The sequence below is a fragment of the Mustela putorius genome, unplaced genomic scaffold (assembly GCF_011764305.1).
Source record: "Mustela putorius furo isolate JIRA1106 unplaced genomic scaffold, ASM1176430v1.1 tig00003834_pilon_pilon_pilon, whole genome shotgun sequence".
Lineage (NCBI taxonomy): Eukaryota > Metazoa > Chordata > Mammalia > Carnivora > Mustelidae > Mustela > Mustela putorius.
The window spans coordinates 93439989-93464827 of NW_025421987.1; the positions used below are offsets into that span (position 1 = coordinate 93439989).

A 24839-nucleotide genomic window follows, 5' to 3' on the forward strand; every position below is an offset into this window, starting at 1 on the left:
TAATGAAGTAAGGTTATTAGGTACTTGGCATTATGTATTTGTAACATCCACGAAACTAAAATATTGGAACAGTGGAGTAAATTAGTCATGAAGGAAATTTAACATCATAGAATTGAAAATGTCTTTATAATGAATAAGCTAGCTACGGAAAAGATTTATAGAACATGAGTGATCTGGTTTTAGAAGTAGTAGTTTAATTTAGCACAACTTTTTGTTAAAAATTTGGATATAAATACTGGATCCAATTAATATTTTACTGTTTATATTTTTGGTATGCATAGAGGTAATGACCATCTTTGTTTTTATGGATGGGATTTTTAAAATCATTTAACTGTATTTTTTTAAAAGACTGAAAGAATCTCGGTGATATTTCAAATCTATTTAAGTAAAATTGTGTATTTAAAAAATCTGAACTGATGTTATTTGTTCTATGGTAAGGTTGTTGTGGTTGGAGACCAGAGCGCTGGAAAAACCAGCGTGTTGGAAATGATTGCTCAAGCACGTATATTCCCTCGAGGATCTGGGGAGATGATGACACGCTCTCCGGTTAAGGTAGGACAGTAGGCCATCTGGATGAAACTCCTCGGGAACGTAGCTGCTGCAGTGAAGTTTGTTATGTTGAAATGAAGAATTATAATGAAAAAGAATGGATACATAGCCCTGGGAATTAGTCCTATTGTGGAAATCGGTGCAGGCACAGCCTGGAGATCAGTGTGACAGGAGCAGAGTGGGTGATGGACGAGAGATGGAAGAGGAGGGCAGAGGTGTGGTGGGACCAAGCTTCACTAAGCCATTGTTAGGACTCTGGATTTTATTCAGAGTGAGGTCAGTGAGAGGTTGAGTCAGAAAATGAGAATATTGGAAGTGGAGTCTGTAAATGTAGATAATTTTCCAGTTTTACTCTGGAAAATTGAAATATGTTGGGTCAAGGGAAAGATATTTACCAACTGATTGTAATGATACAGTTTGAGAGGTAAAAATGATGATGTAAGGGATAGGGAACAATTGCTCGTAGTAGCAGAGTCTTTGAGGACAAAGGCTGGGACTCAGCATGCAATATATAGAAGTTCTCACAGTTCATCCATTGCCGCAGGAAAAAAGTCTATGGCTCCAGTCTTTCATTCAACAAATATTTATTGAATGCCTAATATGCTTGGCACTGTTCTAGCAGTGTGTTAGTTAAATAAAACAAAGATCCTTTCCATAATGGAGGATGAGTTCCATTAGAAGAAGCAGGCAATAAGTAAGAAGCAAAATAAATGACTGAATTACATAGTATGTTAGAAGCTGGTAATTGTTGTGCCACAAAAAAAAGAAGGTGAAGCCAGGTAAGGGTAGGGTGCCAGATAGACTGCATTGAGACGGTGACATTTGAACCAAGACTTGCACAAAGTAAGGGAAGAAGTCATGTGGATATCTAGTTCAAGAGTGTTCCATGCAGAGAAAAAGTTAGTGCAAAGCCCCTGAGGTAGTTCGGTGGCTGTTGTGTTCAAGGCCAGTGTGGCTAGAGCAGAGTGAAGAGTAGTGGATTGATGATGAGATCAGAGGACTAATGGGAGGCAGCAGGAAACAGATCATTGGGGCTTTGTTGGTCATTGCACAGACTTGGATTTTTATTTTGAATGAAATAGGGAGCCAGTGCAGGGTTTTGAACAGAGTAATACTACATTTTTTTTAATAGAGAAAGAGTTCTCCTGTGCATACAAGTGGAGAGGGGTACAAAGGGAGAGGGAGAATATCCCAAGCAGACTCTGTGCTGAGTGCAGAGCCCGACACAGGGCTCGATCCCAGGACCCCAAGATGACAACCTGAGCCAAAATCAAAAGCTGAACGCTTAATCGACTGAGCTACCCAGGCGCCCTATAATACTACTTTTTAAAAAGGCTCACTATAGCTGCTGTGCTGAAAATAGATGTAAGTAAGATGGGTAGATCGAGAGAGACCAAATGGGAAGCTTTTGGAATGTTCAGGTGATTCTTTCACCAGGGAACTAGCCACAAAGATGATAAGAGATTATTGGATTATGGATCGATTCTTAAAGCAAAATCAGTAGGATTTCTTAGCATACTTGATATGAAGAAGTGTAAGTCAGTTATCAAGATGATGCCAGTGCTTTTTGGCCTGAATAAATTAGAACATGTAATTGATATGGGGGTGTCTGGAGTAGTGGGAGTTAGCCCTGGAGAGAAGATTGGGAGTTTTTGACTTGCAAGGGATATTAACAAATAAGTAGCAGTTGGAGACCTGGGCTAGAGACATAAATTTAGACGTCATAATCAAATATCTAAAGGTGGTATGTAAAGCCATGGTCTTCCTAGGTAAGTTCCCTGAGGGAGTGAGGAAAGAGAAGACACAGGACGAAGGATTGTGTCCTGGGCATACCCAAGATTAAGAGGTTGAGGGTGGAGCAGACAACAAAGGAGCTTCTCAAGGAGCCAGCAGTGTATAGGGGGAACCCAAGCAGCACAGTGTACTGGAAGCCAGGTCAAGAAAATAACTAGGAGGAGGCAGTGATCAGTGAGGTCAAACACTGCTGACAGATCAGGAAAGATGAAGACTAATAATTGGCCATTTTACCAGTGAAGGCAATTAAGTAGAATATGTGCAGGTATCCTTCTGCTTGCTTCCATTTGCTCAGTGAAATGAGAGGCTAGATTATCAGCTATGAAGTAATGAGAGGGGAGAAGGTATTAAAGATCGAGTGAACAAGTCTTTCTAGGCAAGTGGTGACTCCAGAAGTGAGTTGATGGAGATAAGGCAAGATATAATAGGATTCCTGAGCCATACTAAGGTCTCCATTAAGATCTGTGGAGATAGGGGCGCCTGGGTGGCTCAGTCGGTTGAATGTCCAGCTCTTCAGTTTGGGCTCAGGTCATAATCTCAAGGTCATGAGATCAAGCCCCCATGTTGGGCTCTGTTGCTGGGTTGGGGCCTACTTAAGATTCTCTTTCTCCCTCTGCCTCTCTTTCCACCCCTCCACTTGCACATCTGCTCTTTCTCTCAAAAAAGATCTGGGGACATAAATTCAGGGGGAAAGCTGAAAGCTGTCGTAAGGTGTTTTTTTTTTTTTTTCTTTTACTTTAGCTGGTGGGTGTAGAGTAATGGCAGAATTAGAAAATTGACATCACCAAGAACAAAGGCCAGAATAGATAATAAGGCTAGTGCTAAAATCTTCCAGAAATGAAGTCTGTTCAAAACTGCAACAAGCAGTCTAGTGTGATTTATAACAGAGTGCACTGTTTTGGATCTGGGCATGAATTCAACTATGTTGTGTAAAACCAGTTTCTTTCCCGTTGCTCCATGGTTTTGTGTGAACACACCAAACTTTATAGGTCCATCTTACTATTGATAGGCACTTGGGATATTTCTGGTGGGGGGAAAGTCTGACTGTACCTCATAGCTTATTCTATAATCATCTCTAAAAATGTTGTAAATCTACCTTCTACATTGCTACCAGCACTCTAATTATAGTGGCTGTTATATGAATAGCATTATGAATGATATTATATTTTAGGAAGGAATTCATTTTCTTCTGGCAGGTGAGTAAATCATGAACAGATTTCCTTGAAATAGACAAGGCTGGTTTCTTTCCGGTTCACCATTACTTCTCTAGAATTTACCAGGACTTCTTCTCTTTGATAGACTCTGAACTCTGTGTTTTTGTCTCCCCTAGACAGATTGCCAGAATCTTGATTTAGCCTCTTTAGCAGATTCTTTCTGTTTTGCTAACTCATGTGCAAACATGTTACGGGGAAATTGTGGACAAAAGGTAGGGCTTGGTTTTTGGAGATTGATTTCTGCTGTCAGTTTTTTTCTGGAGCTTTAGCACCTTAAGCCAGGGCTGCTTGATACCCTCTGATCTCTGATCTTGTCTCCTCAACCCAGTAAGACTGCTTCAAGTTTTAACCTTTTCTCTTACATGACCCTGTGCCACAAATCTATAAGCACCCCAAAGGAAAACAGCCATAGGAATATGCCCCTAAAATCCTCTGGGGTCTTGGGCCCAGTCCAGGATGCCATGGCTGCTCTCTGATGCTTTCAAACAGCTAAGTTTTGTTGGTTTTCTTAGCAAGTCTCAGTAGAAGGAATTGTATTTTAAAAGTAAAATTGGATCATTATAAAGAAGCCTGAAAAGCTGCAGTTGAAAAGCAAAGGAATGTGAACTTTAGAAGTCCTCATGAAAGCCCTAACTGTTGATATATAAGCTGTTAGGGAATTCTTTATGCAGATGTCTCTCACTCCTTGGGTAGAAGCTACATTAGCTCCCCTGTGGTCAGTCTTATGTGCACGTAGGTTTTGCTGCACTGTCCATTTAGTTCTGTGTATTAGTTCTCCCAGGAGGTAGTGAGCTCTAAACGAGGGACAGTAGATTCTTTGTTTACCCTCCGGCAGCACTTGACACAGTTAGTCCTCAATAGATAGAAGTTGAATGAATGAATTGTCCTTTACCTAAGTTAACCTTTGAAGTTAAATCCAAGATTTCTTTTTGTTTTTCAAGTTGTAGTTTGATGGTTCTGTTCTTAGTAGTCTTCTAGCATTGAATGGAAAAGGATAGGGGCAGCAGCATTTTGTTTTAGGTCATGAAAGATCAAGAGTAGCCAGCAGTCTTATTGGGAAATTACAGCACATGCAACAGATATATGGACAATACAGATAAAAAATTCTGTAGTCTCTGCATTGCCATGTTGTCAGCCCCCAAGGATGTTCCTTTATGTGTACTGTGAGGGGATGCCTGGATTTATGCAGTGCGGTGGGCTGCTCTAGACCCTGTAAGTCCTATGGGATCAATATGAATTGTAAATGTATTACTACATCTTGATTTTCCATTAATTTCAGGTTACACTGAGTGAAGGTCCTCACCATGTGGCCTTGTTTAAAGATAGTTCTCGGGAGTTCGATCTTACCAAAGAGGAGGATGTAAGTAGACTTTGTATGAGGTTCATGGTAGCTTCTAACTCCTATAAGCTTAAGAAAGACAACTAAACTGGAATATTTGTTAGTTGAAGATTTTCATAGGATTTTGTTGTTTACTATTAATAGCTCGCAGCATTAAGACATGAAATAGAACTCCGAATGAGGAAAAATGTGAAAGAAGGCTGTACTGTTAGTCCTGAGGTAAGTGTTGTAATTCATTTTAACAATGTTCTGTGGAAATTCAGAGTTTATGATTTGAGATAAATCATGATTGGCATTCATGTTTAGATTGCAGCTATTCTAAAACACACAGATTTTTAAAAATATTCCAAATAATGTATCATTTTGTGAGTAATTTTCTAGAATAATTAAATAAAAGGATCAGAAAAAGAATAACTTCTTTCTGAATGGATGAGGTACAGAATTTTCAGAACATACATATCATGAATATATTACTAACAGATCGCTGCCCATGGTGAATTTTGTTTTCTTTTGTTTTCCCTGAGTAGACCATATCTTTAAATGTAAAAGGCCCGGGATTGCAGAGGATGGTGCTTGTTGACTTACCAGGTGTGATCAATGTAAGTATATATAGAACATGTATTTTTGTCTTGTTCCTATTGTGGAAAATATGTGTAACGATATTTAAAACCTTTTTCTTCAAGACTGTGACATCAGGCATGGCTCCTGACACAAAGGAAACTATTTTCAGTATCAGCAAAGCTTATATGCAGAATCCTAATGCCATCATACTGTGTATTCAAGGTAAATCTTATCAAAAGGTTTTAATTGCACTGATATGCTTCCCTCTTTAGCAGGCTAAGCTTTGCTCTAAATATGCACATTACATAAACATACAAGATAAATGTCTTGCCCTCCCTAAATCATTCATTTATTAATAAATAGGATTGATATTGGCAATATTTTGATAAATTTCATTGTAGGCATTGCAGATTTTTATTAGCTAGAAGTTCTTTTCATAACTAAAATAAATGTATTAAGAAGTTTTCTTACTGTAATGTAGATACAAGGGTGTAGCATATAGAAATTTTAAAGTCTACTTTGCAGTTGTTATAGTGTCATTTTTCAAATTTTTTTCAGATGGATCTGTGGATGCTGAACGCAGCATTGTTACAGACCTGGTCAGTCAAATGGATCCCCATGGAAGGAGGACAATATTTGTTTTGACCAAAGTAGACCTGGCAGAAAAAAACGTGGCTAGTCCAAGCAGGGTGAGGGCAAGTTCTTCTTTGTGAAAGAACAGATTCTTTGTATAAGCTTCAGCTATGATAGGGACTGGTGATAAAAGCAAAAACATACAGCAAACAAAAACTTGTAGAATACTTTAGTGGGATTTTTCTTCTCATTAAAAACAAAGTATTAGAAAGTTAAAGTAAATTACTTAAGTGCAATTTTGAGGTTTAAGTAAAATTCCATAATTTCAGTTTGTTTGTTTCAGAAATTCTTAGAAAACTATTAATGCTGCTTACTCTAATTTAAATAATCTTATATGCCGATGTTCATTAACCACTTATTAATTAACCACAAATTAATAATGATTGTGGTGTTTCTTTTCTAAAAAAATTTTTTTTAAGTTAATGTTTATAAATTAGTGTAGGCCTAGTGACACTATAGATTCCTTCTGGACATTATGTATACAATTTTTGTTGGTTTTTTTTTTTTTTGCAAACAAACATTACCTTTCCTAACTGATCAAAGACTATGAAGCAGATTTTTATAATACGGAAGGCAATGGGTTGGTCTCAGGCCTCACAGTTGTTATCCATACTCCACCACCAAGCTGTGTTGTCCTTGAGCAAATCTTGTTACTTCTCTGCATCTAGTTAGTGCATAATCCATCCTATTAGTCTAGCTGATCTCTAGGGTCATTTTCATTTCTAAAATTCTGCAGCTTTATACATCTTTGTACATGGGCTTCAGTGTCCCTCTTTCTCCTCTAACAATGAGAAAGTTTTATTTCAACATGACATTGTAACTCTTACTAGGGAGCACGTCATGACTTAGAGCGAGTTCTTTGCTTAGTTCTAAAAGCAGAAGTCAGTGATTGAAAATATAGGGTCTGTAGCCAGATTGCTTGGTTTCAAATGCTGGCTCTACTCTTTGCTAGCTGTATAATGTTGGGTAAATTTTTAAACTTTTTTTAGTGCTTTTGGCTTCCTCATCTGTTGGAATGAAGATATTAATGGTACTATCTCATAAGTTGCAAAGATTTAATGAGTTAAATATTTGTTGTGAAGGGGTTAAAATAGTGCTTGGCACTGTCTTATATACATGATGGCTGTCATCTGTTATATCTTGATCCCCCATAGAACAACTTAAGGTATAAGTACCCATCCCTTGTGCTACTGCTTAGAATTTCTCTCCTTCCCACCTGAAACTTGCTGCGTGTGCCTCTTGTGCTGTGTTCCCAAGATAGACCACCCCAGAGTTTACCAATTCCATAGAAGGACTCACAAGACTCAGCACATAGTCATTCTTACACCAGCATCTGTGAACAGTGATTGGATACAAAGAAGAATCCCAAAAAAAGCAAAAGTACAAGAGATGGTGTCTGGAGGAAACCAGGTTCAGGTTTCCAAGAGCCCTCTCCTGGGAGAGTCCTGAAGGAAACACTTAATCCCGCCAGCAACAAGTTTCTCTTGAGAGACTCAACACCTAAGGTTTTTACTGGGGGCTGTTCATGTAGGCCCCCTCAAGTACCAAAATTCCAGACGCCCAAAGGAAAGCAGATGTTCAGCAGAAACCACATTACTCACACAATGAGCCACTCTTTTGCAGGGAAAGTTTTGTTTCAATGTGGGAATTGTTTACCAGTGAGGTCCTCAGATGCCAGCCAAGGACGAACAGGCCTTTCTAAGGACCGCAGTCTCATGCCTGCTCTGTTAACTCTTCTCTGCACAGCCTCCATGACCTTTGCTTTGCCATGTTTTGAGGGGGAGGGCCTGCTGTGATGCTGCTGGTCCTGGTATGAAGACAAGTAGAAACAAAGTGGAAGGAAATTCTGTGCCTTCTTCCCATGTCCCTTCATTTCTTTCATTCCTTTCCCCTCTTCCCTAGGATAGTAAGTTTGTATTTCTTTTGAAGTGCAGTTAAGTTTTCTATCAATCCTTTTTTATACCAAAGAGGCAGCATTAGCTCAGGGGTGTAACTTGTCTTGAAGGAGTGATTCTTCCTGTAGTGTTAATGTGAATGGGCTTCTGGGAGCAGAACCTTCAGTTGTTTGAATGATAGGTCTCTATGTAAATATGCATTTTTCTGGGGACAGAGTTTATAGTTTTTAGAAAACTAAGTTTATAATTTAGAAAAGGGTTTTTGACCCTGAAAGAGATGAGAGCCAATGGATCCCAATATTTTTAAAAGTAAGATAAGACTGTCCCACCTTGTTTAGAATTTATCTATTTGAAGAAAAGTATAGGGAAATAATCATCACAGCTGCCATTTATCGAGGGCCTCTGCATGCCTGGCACTGTGGTACGTATCGTAGTGCTGCAGAGAATCTTCTCAACAGTCATTTTGAAAAACGTAGCGGGGCGCCTGGGTGGCTCAGTGGGTTAAAGCCTCTGCCTTCGGCTTGGGTCGTGGTCCCAGGGTCCTGGGATCGAGCCCCATATTGGGCTCTCTGCTCAGCATGGAGCCTGCTTCCTCCTCTCTCTCTCTCTCTCTCTGCCTACTTCTCTGCCTCCTTATGATCTCTGTCTGTCAAATAAATAAATAAAATCTAAAAAAAAAAAAAAAAGTAAGTAGCTTCTTCAGGCCTCGTAGCTAGTAAGTGGTGGAATTGAAATTGAACTAAGGCCTGACTCCACTGCACATCATTCCAGGTTTTACTAATACATCTTAGGTCTTAATAATGTATCTTTTAGTGTAATGAAATTAAATACATTCATTTTTTCCCCTCAAATAGCAGTTGAGAACCATTTTAACACTTGTACAGATTTATATATTTCACTGAACATATATGTATGCAGCATTATTAAATTTTCTTTTTGAATAGTATGTTGTACTTTAAAAAATTACATAAACATATATCTCACATTTATTTCCCACGTTTAAAAATAGATTCAGCAGATTATTGAAGGAAAACTCTTCCCAATGAAAGCTCTGGGTTATTTTGCTGTTGTAACAGGAAAAGGTATGTGAAGAGGTATTATTATATAATTTAGGTTTTTCTTGTTTTCAAATAAAATTAATTTTCTTAGACCTCCATCATCTTTCCCTAGGAAACAGCTCTGAAAGCATTGAAGCTATAAGAGAATATGAAGAAGAATTTTTTCAAAATTCAAAACTCCTAAAGTAGGTATATGGTTTAAATATTTTAAAATTTTATACTGAGGAAGTAGCTTAAACTGTTTTCACTTAAAACATTTGTTTTATAGCTGTTAGTTTAACATTGAATTTCCAGAATTTTTCCCAAATAACGATCTCTATCTAAAAGGCAAGTCCTCAAGCTACTCAGAATGAGAAGCAGCTTATCACCTGGTACAACACATGCTTGTGTGATAAACTGCCCCTTGGACTGTGGGCACTGAACGATAACACAGACACCTCTTTAGTTTTATTTATGAAGTGATATTTAAAAATCAATACTTAACATTTTTATTTATCTTTTAAAGAAACCCATCTTGTATTTTATATTTATTTTCCTTCTTTCTCTCTCTCTTTTTTCTTCTTTTCTCTTCTTTTTTTTTTCTCTCATAAATAAGTAAGTACCCTGGCCCTGATGTGGATATCAAACTCACAGTAAGATTCGCCTGGGTGGCTCAGTGGGTTAAAGCCACTGCCTTGGGCTCACATCATGATCCCAGGGTCCTGGAATCGAGCCCTGCATTGGGTTCTCTGCTCGCTAGGGAGCCTGCTTCCTCCTCTCTGTCTCTCTCTCTCTGCCTACTTGTGATCAATCTCTCTGTCAAATAAATAAATAAATAAATCTTAAAAAAAAAAAAAGATTTGCCTGCCTACCAGAGTGCCTGGGGGATTCAGTCGGTTCAGCATCTGACTCTTGATTTTGGCTCAGGTCAGGATCCTTGGGGTTGTGGGATTGACCCCTGTGTTGGGCTTTGCACTTAGTGGGGAGTCTGCTTGAGATTCTGTCTGTCTTCCCCCTGCCCTTTCCCCTGCCCCTCCCCTTGCTTACGCCCATGCGCACGCTCTCTCTCTCAATAAATAAATAAATAAAGTATTGTTTTATTGTTTCAAGATTTTATGTATTATTTGAGAGAGAGTGGGGCAAGCAGGGGGAGGATCAGAGGGAAAGGGACAAGCAGACTTTGTGCTGAGCACAGAGCCCAACATCAGGCTCAATATAATGACCCCAAGATCATGACCTGAGCTGAAATCAAGAGTCAGACAGTTAACCAACTCAGCCACCCAGGCATCCCTAAGTAAATAAAATCTTTTAAAATCTTTAAAAAAAAAAAAAAAAAAGAGTTGCATGCTGAGCCATCCAAGTGCGCTCAACAATTACATTTTGAGTACACATACTTGGTTCTCTTTCAGTATTGGGGAAAGTTGGAGTGGGAGATGAGGATGTCAAAGGGATAGCCCTAAGTAAATATTGACAGAAAATAACAGAAAGTAAGATCCGGACAGAGAAACAAAAAGGAAGAGTTCAGGGACAACTGGATTATATTAAAAATTATATCGAGAGTCTCTAAAAATGGCAACGTATATTTGTGTCTGTATTAGTGTAGTAAGTCAAGGTAGCTCTTGAAAACGTAGTCTTGAGTGTTATCTGTGGGTACTAGAGCTGACAAGTATATGGAACTTTCAGCTGTCCAACATGATAGGCACTAGCCTCAGGTGGTTATTTAAATTTGAATTAGTTAACTTCAAGGAATTTTAGATTTCTGTTTCTCAGTCACACCAACCATACATTCCAAGGGCTCAAGTACCCCATGCACTTAGTAGCTCCCATGTGGGTAGCTCAGACAGAGGACATTTTCTGCATCATAGAAGGTTTTATTGAACAGCGCCAGTATAAAATATGAGAGTCACTATTCTCATTATATTATAACAAGCACATTTTCAAACCTGGTGAGAGTGTTGTCCTTTTTGCCATTTTTATGTACATAGCTCTTGTTATTTTTTAATAGGACAAGCATGCTGAAGGCACACCAAGTGACTACAAGAAATTTAAGCCTAGCTGTTTCAGACTGCTTTTGGAAAATGGTACGAGAATCGGTTGAGCAACAGGCGGATAGTTTCAAAGGTAAGTTAACAACTTTAGACATTTCTTTAATTGGCAGTCTTAGGTATCCAGCAGATTCTTTATTCCCTAAACAGTTGCTTTTTAGCTCATTGTCTATTAGCTAGCATGTGGAAAATGGGAAGAATAGAAATTTTCAGTTGTTCAAGAACACTTTCTCCTTCAGAGGAAACATCGCAAAGAGCACTTTGCAGAGTTTAAACAGAGTAAAAAGTTTGCAGTAGTGTTTGGGAGAAAGCTTAGAAACTAGAAAGGACTCAGATTCCTCTGTTTTAGGGGGAGGAGGGGAATGGTGTTGGAGGCAGAGCAGCTTCTGCTTCAGCTCTGTTGTCCTAGTTCCTGAAGCCCACACTTTTCTGCTCTGTGGCTTTGTTTCCATAGTTTCATTTGATGGGAGTATACTTTCCTTCCCTTTTCCCACTTGGGAATTCTACCTGCTTAGTCCCTCAGCAACCCTATGAGTATTGTTATTGTTCCCATTTTACAGAAGAGGAAACTGGGACACCAGGGTAACTTACCTAGGTGATGCACTCAGTATCACACACAATAAATAATAGACCCAAGATTTGAATCATTGTGTTGTGACTCCAGAGTCCATGCCTTAGCAGCTGTACTAAGCTGTTTCAGCTCTATGCTGTGTGGATTGAAGATGGAAAAGCAAGTCAAGAAGATTGGTTTGGAAAACTGTTGCAATAGTGAGATTCTGAGGTGTTGAGAGCCAGAATACTCAGGAGCAGTAGATACACACCAGAAATTCAGTTAGTACAGAGATAAGTCAGGTCACCTTTAACCACTGCAGTTGGATAGAAAGAGAATCCTGAAACTGGAACGTCTTTCCTTCTTCCTTAGCAACACGTTTTAACCTTGAAACTGAGTGGAAGAATAACTATCCTCGTCTGCGAGAACTTGACCGGGTAATGTTTGTGTGCCTCATGTATTTTGCATATGGCTTGTTTAATATTGTGCTCCAACAGTATTTATGTTGATGAGCAAAGTCTGGTAAGCCACACTGCTTTGGTTTTGACCATAGCATTACTACTTTAGAGCTGCAAGAATACAGTCTCTGTATAAATGCAAGAGTGCAGTTCTCTTCTATAATAATTTTAAATTATTTAGCATATAATATTAAAAAATAATTTTAGATCATAAGTTGCTAAAGCAAGTGTTTAAAAACACTGAAAAAGTGAGGAACATTACTTTAAAGGTCTTTAGAGAATATATATGTGTAATGTAAACTTCTAAAAATTATACATCAACTTTTTTACCTTTTCAGTATTTACCATGGAGAAATATACTCTAATTTAGTGGGACTTAAATATTGGTTTTCTTTGATTGTAAAATGCTATGTGTTGTAAAACACTGCATCAGTTTACTAATGCTAATAGACTAAATTAATATGTATTGATATTTTCATGTAACACTTGTTACATGAAAAAATACACTCAGAATTGAGTGAATAAGATAGATATCTGTATCCATGTCTTTGTTCTTATCTGGCTACTGGTATTCCTAAAAAAGAGAGTAGGAGAGAAGAACATTACTTGCTGGTCATGCATGCTTCAGATGTAATCTAACCCTACTAGCCTGTCAGAGGCTTTCTTTTTAGTTATCTCTGAAATTCACATCAGGGCAGATTAATCTTATGAAAATCTTACTTACTTGTATCTTTATTATCTAGAATGAACTATTTGAAAAAGCAAAAAATGAAATCCTCGATGAAGTTATCAGTCTGAGCCAGGTTACACCAAAACATTGGTGAGTATTTGACCTTTTCTCAAAGATTTTACTACATGGATTATAATGAAATATTAAAATTTAGATAAATCAGTGATTTATTGTAGCCTTGGCTCATCCCCCCAAACAGTAAATACCATAAAAGTATTTCTTTTTGCAAAATCTAACTACTATGTTTGTCTAAGGCTATTTTGGGACACCTGGGTGGCTCAGTTGGTTAAGCCGCTGCCTTTGGCTCAGGTCATGATCCCGGGGTCCTGGGATTGAGTCCCGCATCGGGCTCCTTGCTCGGCAGGGCACCTGTTTCTCTCGCTGCCTCTGCCTGCCTCTCTGCCTGCTTGTGTGTACTCTCTCTGGCAAATAAATAAAATCTTTAAAAAAAAAAAAAGGCTATTTCAACTGAACTCTCAGGAAAATACTTATATGGCTTCTCCCAAACTAATTTCTACTGTAAGATGATACTACAACATACAAAAAACATTCTGCTTACTGAAAGTGGTCAGTCTTAAATATAATAAATTATATATTTTTTAAGTATCTTTCAGAAAAGGTATTCCTGAAAAATTGCTTTCTGCATGGTCCTTTTAAATCTTAATTTGTCTTGGACTTCTTTTTACCATGTAAAAATTTTGATTTCTGTCAAGTCCTTTAGGCAAAAGTTGCATCGAGTTGTATATTATATAAAGATTAGTCTATCAAGGGCTGCCTGGGTGGCTCGATGGGTTAAGCCTCTGCCTTCAGCTCAGGTCGTGATCTCAGGGTCCTGGGATCAAGTCCCGCATCGGGCTCTCTGCTAGGCCGGGAGCCTGCTTCCTTCTCTCTCTCTCTCTCTTTCTCTCTGCTTGCCTACTTGTGATCTCTCTCTGTCAAATAAGTAAAATCTTTAAAAAAAAAAAAAAAAAAAGATTAGTCTATCAAAACTGGTTGTTCTTATAGGGGAAGGGAGGGAGAAATAAAACAAAGCAAAATCAGAGGAGACAAACCATAAGACACTCGTAATCATAGGAATCAAACTGGAGGGGCAGTGGGTGGAGAGATGGGGGAAGAGATGGGTGGTGGACATTAAGGAGGGCTTGTGATATGAGCACAGGGTGATAGAATGATCACTGATTTCTGTCTCTGAAACTCAATACATTATATGTTATTTAACTGAATTTAAATAAAAAAATAAATTTTAAAAACCTCGTTGCTCTTGTTAGATTAATCACAGAGAACAAAACTATAGTGAAAACTAATTTGTAAAGGGAAAAGAATATGTATTTTCATGTTCTCATTTCTGAGTAAGAACAGTAGGTGCTTTTTATAATATGTGCCTCATGTTTTATACAAATCATATTTTAAGTTGAATTTTATTGGAGATTTTAAAAAATAGGTAAATGCATTATTTTGAAAAGTAGTCATGTAAATCTCTTTCCGGGCAAATTATCACCTTCTCATTATTTATTTATTTTTTTATTTTCACCTTCTATTTATGTTTAAGTGAATTTTGGCACTCTTAAACTTGTTGGATATAGGGCACTGAAACCGAAATAGGTTCTGTGTACCTCAGGCAAGGTGTGTATACATAGCCTTGATTTTTTTTGTGTGATCATATTTTAATTAACAAAGTCCTTGTGCATGAATTATCTTTATGATGAAGTCTATAGCATTTTTAAGAATTTATCATTCTTGGACTAGAACTAAATGTTTTCTGTTCTTCGGTTTGCTCAGCTGAAGATCCAAATTGAGCCTAGAGAGTAGTGTCTAGTCCTTAAATATGAGTTCAATATTCAGTATTATTAGTTTATTTAGTATTGTTAGTTTCCCCACATCAATGTCCTTTCTTCCTCTTCAAGGAGCCAAAGTTGGTCTGTTTCCAGTCTCTTCTCTGTATCCCCAAAAGGATTCTTGATCTTACAGTCCAGCTTATCTTTGTTATTATTTTTATTTTAAGCCAGTTCTATGGCTTTCTGTAAGCTAATTAGCTTTTGAAATTGTAAGATACTGTGTGTGTGTGTGTGTGTGTGTACACACTCACACATGCACACATGTGCACACAAAGAATGAATACTACTTGTTGTACTAGGTTGTATAAGGATAATGTACATGAAAAGTGATTTGTAAACTATTATAACTAATAATGCTGTTTATGGGAAAAAAATATGGTGCCTCTGTAAATTTCTGTTATCATCATGAAATGGGTAATTTTCTGTGCCTACATTAAAGTGAGCAATGGATATAGATGTCATTTATTTAACACACAGGTGGCTGAAGGGAATTGTGAAGGGATGAGAAGCCTGTATTTCCAGACTGCCTACTGATAAGGCAAGGGAAAGAAATAGGACATATGTCTGCTAGACATTTATTCTGTGAGCTGCTGGATCAGATGATTCTATATCTTTTCATCAGCGTTTTTCTTTTTTTTCCTGGACTCTAGCTTAACACAAACATAGATCAAAATAGCAGGTCCTAACTGGAAGTGTTCATACCACACTGAATTCAACTGCATTTTACCCAGAGCATTTTATTTTTGCGACATAGTTGTTACTGTCCTAAGTAGTATTTGTTGTTGTTGCATATGCCTTATGTGATATTTTAGGGTTGACTAAGATATTAATTATTTAATCACCAAGACTACTTGATGTATACTTTGTAATCTGGAAGCGGTATTACAAGTATTTTATATCCCAAATGTGATTGTTTATAATTTACTTATAGGTATTCTACTGTACTGTAACTGTGTTTTTAAAAAATTTGTTAGGGGTTTATATTTGACATATGATGCATTATAGGCAGAAATAGGCTCCCAACAATTTCACGTAATATACCTCATCAGGAATTGATTACAAACATTAGCAGGAGATATTGGTATACTATTAACATTATGTGACCATTATTATAGCTTTTTATGTTTTTCATAGTCATTTAGAAGGGTAGCTGGCTATATTGATAGAAATACACTTTTTAAAAAATGGTATGATGGTATGCATATAACTTTTGGTTAAAAGTGTTAAAGTTTATTTTCTTTAAAGAGTGAAAGGAAAATGGGAATGCACAGCTGAGTTCCCTAACTCAGAGTTGAGGAATTTTAAAAAATTTCTGATATCATAATTCTAGATTTAATGGGTAAAAAGTGTTAGGTAAAGGCAGTGACAGAAAATTGCAGAACCCAGGAGGTGAGAGCAAGCAAGATGACAAAAGTAGCTGAAGACTGTTACCTATGGCTTTAGCATAGGGGAGGCGAGTAGCAGGAGATAAAACAGTAGATACAAATAAGATATAGATTATCAAGGGCCGTATAAGCCTTGTTCAGAAGCTTGGAATTTATCCTATGAGCACTGAAGGCCGCTGAATAACTTTAGGGCAGATTTGCGTTTTAGAAAGATCTTTGTACTAGGGAAAGTGGAATGTTATGAAGAAGAGGGCAGTGAGCAAAGAAACAGTTGGCTGTTGAAATTATGTAGATGAGAGGTGATGGTGGCTCGAACTTGAATAGTGGTTGTGCAGATGGAGAAGAGGAGACAGTTTTGAAATATCTGAGAAGTTACCTAGAAGGTAGAATTGATAGGATTTAGTGATTGGATGTATAGATAATGGAAAAATTAGCTAAACAGCGAGTATATTTTTATCCAGTCATTACATTAATGTGAATTTGTAGGAATAAAGATATATTTGACAAAGATGAACACGTAAGAATCTTCACTGCTGTTTTACTTATAAGTGTACAAAAATTAAAAACTTGTGTTTTCTCTTTGAATTAACATATTTGATTTATTCATAGACTAGATTACTGTGATGCTGTTGAAAAATATAAGATGTTGGGGCGCCTGGGTGGCTCAGTGGGTTAAAGCCTCTGCCTTCGGCTTGGGTCATGATCTCAGGGTCTTGGAATCGAGCCCTGCATCAGGCTTTTTGCTTGGCGGGGAGCCTGCTTCCTCCTCTCTCTCTGTCTGTCTCTCTGCCTACTTGTGATCTCTGTCAAATAAATAAATAAAATCTTTAAAAAAAAAAGAAAGAAAGAAAAATATAAGATGTTGACATGGAAAACTGTATAATATGCTTTTAACTTTTAAAAAGTGTTTATAAATCAGTCTGTGTAATATGATCTACCTATGTAAACACACATATATTTATGTAAGCATTAAATGTTTTTATTGATAACTTAAGCTGTGAATTATACTACTGAAAGAGGAATTATGGAGGACTTCTTACATTTTCTGTATTAGTTGAAATTACAGAGTGAGACCTCTGCTTTAAAACAAGAAATTTCCATTTTGAAAAGTGTTTTCATTAAAATGGAGTAAAACAGAGGTAAAGTTCCTGGAGATAATGAGGGGAATACATAGAACTATAATGTTAAAGTTATATTTTGTGTATTTGTGGAATTTTACCTAGATGATAGCAAAGTGTAGAATAGCGAAGTCTACAGTCACATAACATGTTAGGAAATGTAAGTAAGGATGCATGTCAGGGTGGCAGACAGTGTAAGCATATGAGCTGGCCTCAGCACAGGGATTTTTGCGTGAGAGTTGAGGACTAATGGTCCAGAAGAAAGATTGTGGGATGAGGAGAACATGGCTTCCACTTCCTAACTGAGCAGCTTCCGGTCAGCAGAATGTAAGGACAACCACTGTCTGGAAGGGAGAGCCAGGAAAGGCTTGAGGATATAAGGAACAGGCAAAGAGTGAGAATGTAAAGTGGTTTGTTTGTTACGGAACAGAGTATAGGGGGCGCAGTAAACATGATTATGATGAAGGCAGGGGAGCAGGCAGAGTGTGGACAGAGGACTACAGCTTGGTGGTGAAAGGGGAGGTGAGGATGGGGGGGGTGAGGATAGGTGACAGCAGCTACCTGTGGTGGGTTGGAAAGAGGCCTCCTATAAGAAAGTTACCATAGACTTGTCAGGATTTGATGGTCTGGAATTTTGTTATTATCTCCTTGAAAGGGTGTCTGAGATGTCAATTCTTGGCCCAGACTCCAGGGAAGAGATGACAGACCAAGTCTGTTCTGAGACAGGAGCAACAAAAAGCTTGGTGGTCAGAGGCTGGATCCTGGCCTTTTGTTCATCTTTGAGAAATCTCTAATTTGTGTTTAAAGTTATATGAATATGAATTAAGTTGAAATTAATGAATAGGAGACCCTGAGAAGCTTTTTTTTTTTCCAGTTTGCTCCTAAAAATCTCCCTGTCATTTTCTGTCATTAACACTGTGACTAAATTAACTTTGTCCTTCTGGTCCCCTGTGGTATATCCTTACCTCCTTACACTAACTCTTTGGTGTTCTGGTTGTCACTGAAAACAGACCTGAAAGTTAGCAAGGGGAAACCAGCAGCTAAGCTTATTGACTTAGTAAACTTGTTTTTACACAAGATGTTGAGTGAATATGAGGAGTTTGGATAGAAGGGAGTGTTGACACTTCTCAACCAAGAAAATTGCAACTTGGCCTTTGGTCAGCTGTTTCTGCTACCCTGAGCCTTGTGGCTGCATAGTAGTGGGTTGAGATTACTCTTAAGACTGACCACTTTGGGGAGGCAGAGTGTTTTTTATGTTGTAGTATTATCTTATAGTAGAAATTTGTTTGGGAGAAGCCAAATATTTTCTTAAGAGTTCAGGTTTTTTCCTTGATTTTTTTTTTTTTTTTTTTTTTTTGTTTAGAGAGCTTTGTTCTTCTAAGATGTCTTTAAGGCAGGAAGGATTCTCAACTTGATTATCCATCTTTTACATTGTTACCTTTATTTATCATGATGTGCTGGACAGTTTGACATAGCAGTATCTGATAGCATCTCTGTGCTTTGTGCTGTGGTCTGATAAATTGTTAAAATTACACCAAGAAGTTCTCAGACTTGGTCTCCCCTTCACCATCAATATATATAAAGTATTTATTAATATTAGGCAAATAAGCCCTTGAAAAGATGCTCAGAAGTATTAATCATTAGGGAAGTGCAGAACAAAACCATAGTGAGATACCAATGTAAACCTGGCAGAATGACTAACCATATCAAATGTTGGCAACATGTAGAGCATCTAGAACTCTCATACTCTGGTGGGAATGTAAAATAGTTCAACCATTTTGAAAAACAGTTTTGGCAGTACTATAAAAAGTTACTTGTATAATTGCCATATGATACAGCTATTCCAATCCTAGATGTTTTACCCAAGAGGACCAGCAGTATGTGCCCATAGAGTGAATGCTTGTAGCAGCTTTATTTGGAATAGCCAGTAATGGGAAGCAACCCAGATGTCCATTAACAGGTAAATAGATAAACCGATTCATATAGTGGAATACTACTCAGCAGTAAAAAGAAGTGAAACATTGATATACACAACAATGGATGAATCTCAAAATATGCTGAGTAAAAGAAGACAGACAAAATAGGAGTATGCTGTATGGTTGCATTTGTATACAGTTCTAGAAAATACAAGCTAATCTCTAGTAATAAAGTAGATACCGAGGCTAAAACTTTTGGAGATGATGGAGAAGTTCATTATGTTGATTATAGTGATTCACACAGGTGTGTTCATATTGTCAACATTTTAAATATGTGCAATCTATTTTAAGTGAGTGATACTTCAATAAAGCTGTTTTTGAAAGCAAGATTATGTTTAAATTTTGGTGTTTTTGAAACTTTTTTTTTTAATTTCAGGGAAGAAATCCTTCAGCAGTCTTTATGGGAAAGAGTATCAACTCATGTGATTGAAAACATCTATCTTCCAGCTGCACAGACCATGAATTCAGGGACTTTTAATACAACAGTGGATATCAAGCTTAAACAGTGGACTGATAAACAGCTTCCTAATAAAGCAGTAGAGGTTAGGATATAATTTATTTAAATGGGTAAGAAGCATTATCTGAAGGGAGTAGGAGCTGTGAGTTTTAGGTTTTATTCCCATCACAGCCATTGTCTCTCCTTTGGGTCATTATGCTCCATTTATTCTGTATTCCTCTTCTCTGTGGTGGGATTAACCTTAATGCTACTACTGGTGACTACCATTATAAAAATTTACTAATTGGTATGGTGCCTGAGAGTATTTGTTCTATTCCAAAGATAACATATAACAAAACCAGCAAAATTTGCTCAAATGTGAAATGTTTTTAGCTTTTTCTGTGGGTAAGGATTTCATAAGGAAAATGTTTAATGGATAAAGCATTTCATTTATTGATTTTCTGCAGAGCTCAGTTGTACTTAATCATTTCCTTAGTTTGGGTCCTGCCAGAAGGTTAGACTAGGAATTAAAAGAAAGTACCTTGAAGAATGCTTTTCTGTTACACATGGTCTCCCACTTAGTAGCTGTTTGAGCTTTGGACTGGTTGCTTAAGCTTTTTTTTGTCTGTACATTAGGGATGGTAATGTTGCCTACCTCACAGATTGTTATAAGAGCTAAATGATATGTGGGGCGCCTGGGTGGCTCAGTGGGTTAAGCCTTTGCCTTCGGCTCAGGTCATGATCCCAGGGTCCTGGGATTGAGCCCCGCATTGGGCTCTCTGCTCAGCGGGGAGCCTGCTTCTCCCCCTCCCTCTGCCTGCCACTCTGCCTACTTGTGATCTTTGCCTGTCAAATAAATAAATAAGATCTTAAAAAAAAAGTAAATAATATGTAAATGTATGTAACATATAAAATATTTAGACATATCTGGCTCACAGTAACTGCACAGTAAGTGCCAGCTGCTGTTATCTAAGTTGATCTGCCATACGTGTTACTCTGAAGAATGAATATTCTAGCAAAGACTCAGCGTGTCCTGTTCTTCTGTGTGAGGTTGCTCACAAAATTAGAATCAGTGTTAAACATAATTTTATTTTTCATTTTCTTAAAAAGAAAGTGTCAACTTTTTATTCGGGTGTGTTTCCCCCCCTTTCCTGTCCTGCTCTGCTCCTGGCTTCTTCACCTCTTTTCTCAGCTTCTTTAAGCTTTCTAAGCACTGACAGATGTTTTTCCAAAGCTGCATAGAACTGACCCCTGTCAGTTCTCGACACATGTACTTCAAATAATGAGGGGGCTGCTGCCACCACTCCACTAGCTCTTCTCACAGCTGGCCTTGACATCTATCTGGGCCCTGTCCCATGGTAGGGTATTGTCACATCCTAAGGCTCAGCAGGGAAATGGTCATTCTCTTTTCCTGCTGCTTTCTCCCTTCATGGCTGAGTGTGGCAGAAAGATGTAAATCTACTGAACTGTCAGGAAATACAGATTCTCACACCTCACTGGATATTTTTGGACAGTCACGTTGTTTATACCCTGATTTCTTAATGTTTAAAATGAAGAACGCTAATTAAAAAATACAACATCAACTAGCCCACTTAATCCTAAGTAGATTTAGTTCTTAGTTACTTTTGACACTATGCTCTTCCTTTCACTGGCCAGGTAATTATGAGTTAGCTATTAATATAAGTTGAATATTACTTATTTAGTATAAGTAATATTCAATGTGATTGAAGGTATTGATGCATTGGTTCATATATTTGCATAAAGGGAAAGATATGAAAAAGACTGGATCTTCACAATGATGTGAAGAAGATAAATTATTATGACATTGTAAACTTTGTACAGTATGGAAGAAGCAGTCAAACTCACATGTTATACAGAATGAAACAATTAAGTGAACTAAGTGTGGTGGGTGATTGGGAGTGCAAACCTATCTCAAGGGGGTAGCCCCAGTTCAGCTGCAGCTAGTGTTGTATGGGAACTCGGGTACAGTGCTGTCAGTTCAAGAGAGGCTGAAAACACAGGTTTTATATGAAATCTATTTTTAGTGTTGGCTACTAATTTTTTTAAATTTAAAACACTGTATGTCAGAAAAAAGTATCAGGACACCCACTGTATCCCACCAGCTACCAGTGTGAGTTTGTATTTGCCGCCTTTAAAAAAAAACTGTGGTTTCATATGTGTTTTGTGACAAGCTGACTTACTACATCCGTTTGGCTTAAATTCACGTGTTTGTCATGTTACATATTAAAGTATGTAGTATAAATACAGCTTTTTTTCTTTTAAATCTAGGTTGCTTGGGAGACGCTACAAGAAGAATTTTCCCGCTTCATGACAGAACCAAAAGGGAAAGAGCATGATGACATATTTGATAAACTTAAAGAGGCTGTTAAGGAAGAAAGTATTAAACGCCACAAGTGGAATGATTTTGCGGAGGACAGCTTGGTACGTCATTTGATTATTATATTATATTACATATATATATATACTTATTGATATATACTTATATTTAGATATTATTATATGTAACTATATATTACTATGTATTATATAATTTGATTATTCTATTATAATGTAATATTATAATTATATTACAGTGTCATCCTCACAGTTTTATATAATTTCTCAAATTTATACCCTTTTTATAGGAAGTTGTTTTTATATGACTATTTCAATTAGGATATGCATTTAAAATAATGAGGAAAAGAAATAGTTTAACTGTCCATAATCAGCCCTTTAACAATTCTCTGCTATTTGTTTCATGTCAAATTTCGCAATAAAAAGGCTTCTTTAAACTTTCACAAATTGTTGTAGACTAGCCATTACATGAGCCTGAACCACAGATGGCCCAGAGGATAGCTGCTTCTTATTTTTACCCTTGGGGGTAATGAAAGGTATTAGATGCATTGCTTTTCAGCGGATTTGAGTCATAAAATATTAGACTCCTAAAATAATGCTAATTACCACATGTTGAATGCTTAAAAGGTGCCAGAAACTCTATAATATATTTTCTAAGCACTATTTTATTTAGTTCTTAAGTAGTTTTATTATTGTCCTTGGCAAAGCTCAGACTCAAGCCCTGCTCTAATTACAAAGCCTGGCTCTTGACCTTCACCAAATCCTCCGCCTCCAACAGATCTTTTGTTATGTAAAACGTTCACATCACCATAAACCTTGCTAATAAGCCCCTGCTCTGCTCAGACAGTTCCAAAGAGGTACCTTTGAAAGATAAGATAGAACAGTTTTCTAGAAAAATGCATATTTCACTGGGGGCTGGTTGTAATTACAATTTATTTTTAAGCAAGGGTTTGTCTTTGTGTTTGAAAGCTGTATTCATTCTTGTTAAATGCCTTTGAGACTAGCTTCCTGTGAGTGTCCTTTTTCATTCATTCATTCAAAAATTATAAAATTTAGAAATCAGTTTTCTTATAATAACTCCCATTTGCTTATAGTTGTCCAGACCTTTTAAGCTTCTCTCCTTTATACTTTTCAGTGATGTTAACAGTGAGACGGGTTGTTTTTCTCTTTTCTGAAGATGAGACATACAGATTATATGACAAAAAGGAGAGTAGCGAAGATCTGAATCATTAACTCTTGAGTACTAGGGTTCTAGGCAGATTTTATGTAGTTACATGTATGATGTATCTCTGTCTCACATAGATCATTTAATTTGGTATAGGAAAAAATCTTCACTGTTTATTCTTTTGGAAGAAAGCTGACAAAATAGGCAGATAGTAGGACCCTCCTGTATTTGCGTGGGAACTACATACTTTTATGTTTTAGGTGTAGCTGTTATTTTGTTTATTTGATAAGCTATCGATTTGAATAAAATTACTAAGATGATAAGGCATAGGGGTGCCTGGGTGGTTCAATGGATTAAGCCTCTGCCTTCGGCTTAGGTCATGATCTCAGGGTCCTAGGATCATGACATGAGCTGAAGGCAGAGGCTTAACCCACTGAGCCACCCAGGCACCCCTATACCTTCAGGCTCTCTGCTCTGAGGGGAGCCTGCTTCCCCTTCTCTCTCTGCCTGCTTCTCTGCCTGCTTGTGATCTGTCTCTGTCAAATAAATAAATAAAATGTTTTTTTTAAAAAGATGGTAAGGCATAAATCAAATTAGCTGTTTCTCTTTCCTTGTCATTTCAGAGGGTTATTCAACACAATGCTTTAGAAGATCGTTCCATATCTGATAAACAGCAGTGGGATGCAGCTATTTATTTTATGGAAGAAGCTCTTCAAGCTCGTCTCAAAGATAGTAAGTAGGGACACAGGTTATTCACTTTTGAGTATTCCAGTGGTGAAGGAGTTAAGTCAACTTGATGAACATTAGTTTAAAAAAAAAAAAAGAAAAGATTTTCGGGTGTCTGGGTGGCTCAGTGGGTTAAAGCCTCTGCCTTCAGCTCAGCTCATGATCCCAGGGTCCTGGATGGATCCCAGGCTCTCTGCTCAGCAGGGAGCCTGCCTCCCCCTCCTCTCTCTGCCTGCCTCTCTGCCTACTTGTGATGTCTGTCAAATAAATAAATAAAATCTTTTTTTTTTTTTTTTTAAAGATTTTATTTATTTGTCAGAGAGAGAGCGAGCGAGAGTGAGCACAGGCAGACAGAGTGGCAGGCAGAGTCAGAGGAAGAAGCAGGCTCCCTGCAGAGCAAGGAGCCCGATGTGGGACTTGATCCAATGACGCTGGGATGATGACCTGAGCTGAAGGCAGCTGCTTAATCAACTGAGCCACCCAGGCGTCCCTAAATAAAATCTTTTAAAAAAAAAAGTTTTTAAAAAATAAATGAAACCGACATTTCATAGTCTTTGTCATTAATACTATAATTAAATATTTTTGTGAGATTTTTCAGTCAACTGCTTAGTAATTACTGAAAATACTAAATAAACTGGACATATGTTTATAAGTACTCATATTCTTAAACTATAAATTGAAGACTATTTTAGTGTTTGACTCTATGTTTATAGGAGCTTTACAAGCAACTGTACCATTCACAGATTATAAACACATATAATTAAATTATTTCTTCTATATGTACCATATCAATCATGTAATCTTTTCATTTATTTCAACTGACTTTATATTGAGATAGCAGTTGGAAATAGTTAAGAAAACAAGACTATTATTAGTTAAAATTTATGTATTTGGTAAATGATTAAATTCTTGATGAATTAAAAACATTTTTTAATTTTTCTAGCTGAAAACGCAATTGAAAACATGATAGGTCCAGATTGGAAAAAGAGGTGGTTGTACTGGAAGAACCGGACGCAAGAACAGGTTAAAACAAACATA

At 37.3% G+C, this 24839-nt stretch overlaps 1 protein-coding gene across 4 annotated transcripts in view; it reads left to right on the plus strand.

The window, feature by feature from the left end:
* The window catches only part of OPA1 (OPA1 mitochondrial dynamin like GTPase), an 89879-nt gene that overhangs the window by 29741 nt on the left and 35299 nt on the right, over positions 1 to 24839 (plus strand). For all 4 annotated transcript variants that reach the window (XM_004745284.2, XM_004745286.3, XM_004745285.3 and 1 more), the window contains 15 exons: positions 439 to 552; positions 4837 to 4917; positions 5041 to 5115; positions 5424 to 5495; positions 5580 to 5679; positions 6016 to 6146; positions 8995 to 9067; positions 9156 to 9228; positions 11028 to 11143; positions 11990 to 12054; positions 12819 to 12895; positions 19496 to 19661; positions 21845 to 21997; positions 23699 to 23807; positions 24745 to 24824. In XM_004745284.2, coding sequence (XP_004745341.1) covers positions 439 to 552; positions 4837 to 4917; positions 5041 to 5115; positions 5424 to 5495; positions 5580 to 5679; positions 6016 to 6146; positions 8995 to 9067; positions 9156 to 9228; positions 11028 to 11143; positions 11990 to 12054; positions 12819 to 12895; positions 19496 to 19661; positions 21845 to 21997; positions 23699 to 23807; positions 24745 to 24824 — 1485 coding nt within the window. The remainder of the gene's footprint in view (positions 1 to 438; positions 553 to 4836; positions 4918 to 5040; positions 5116 to 5423; positions 5496 to 5579; positions 5680 to 6015; positions 6147 to 8994; positions 9068 to 9155; positions 9229 to 11027; positions 11144 to 11989; positions 12055 to 12818; positions 12896 to 19495; positions 19662 to 21844; positions 21998 to 23698; positions 23808 to 24744; positions 24825 to 24839) is intronic.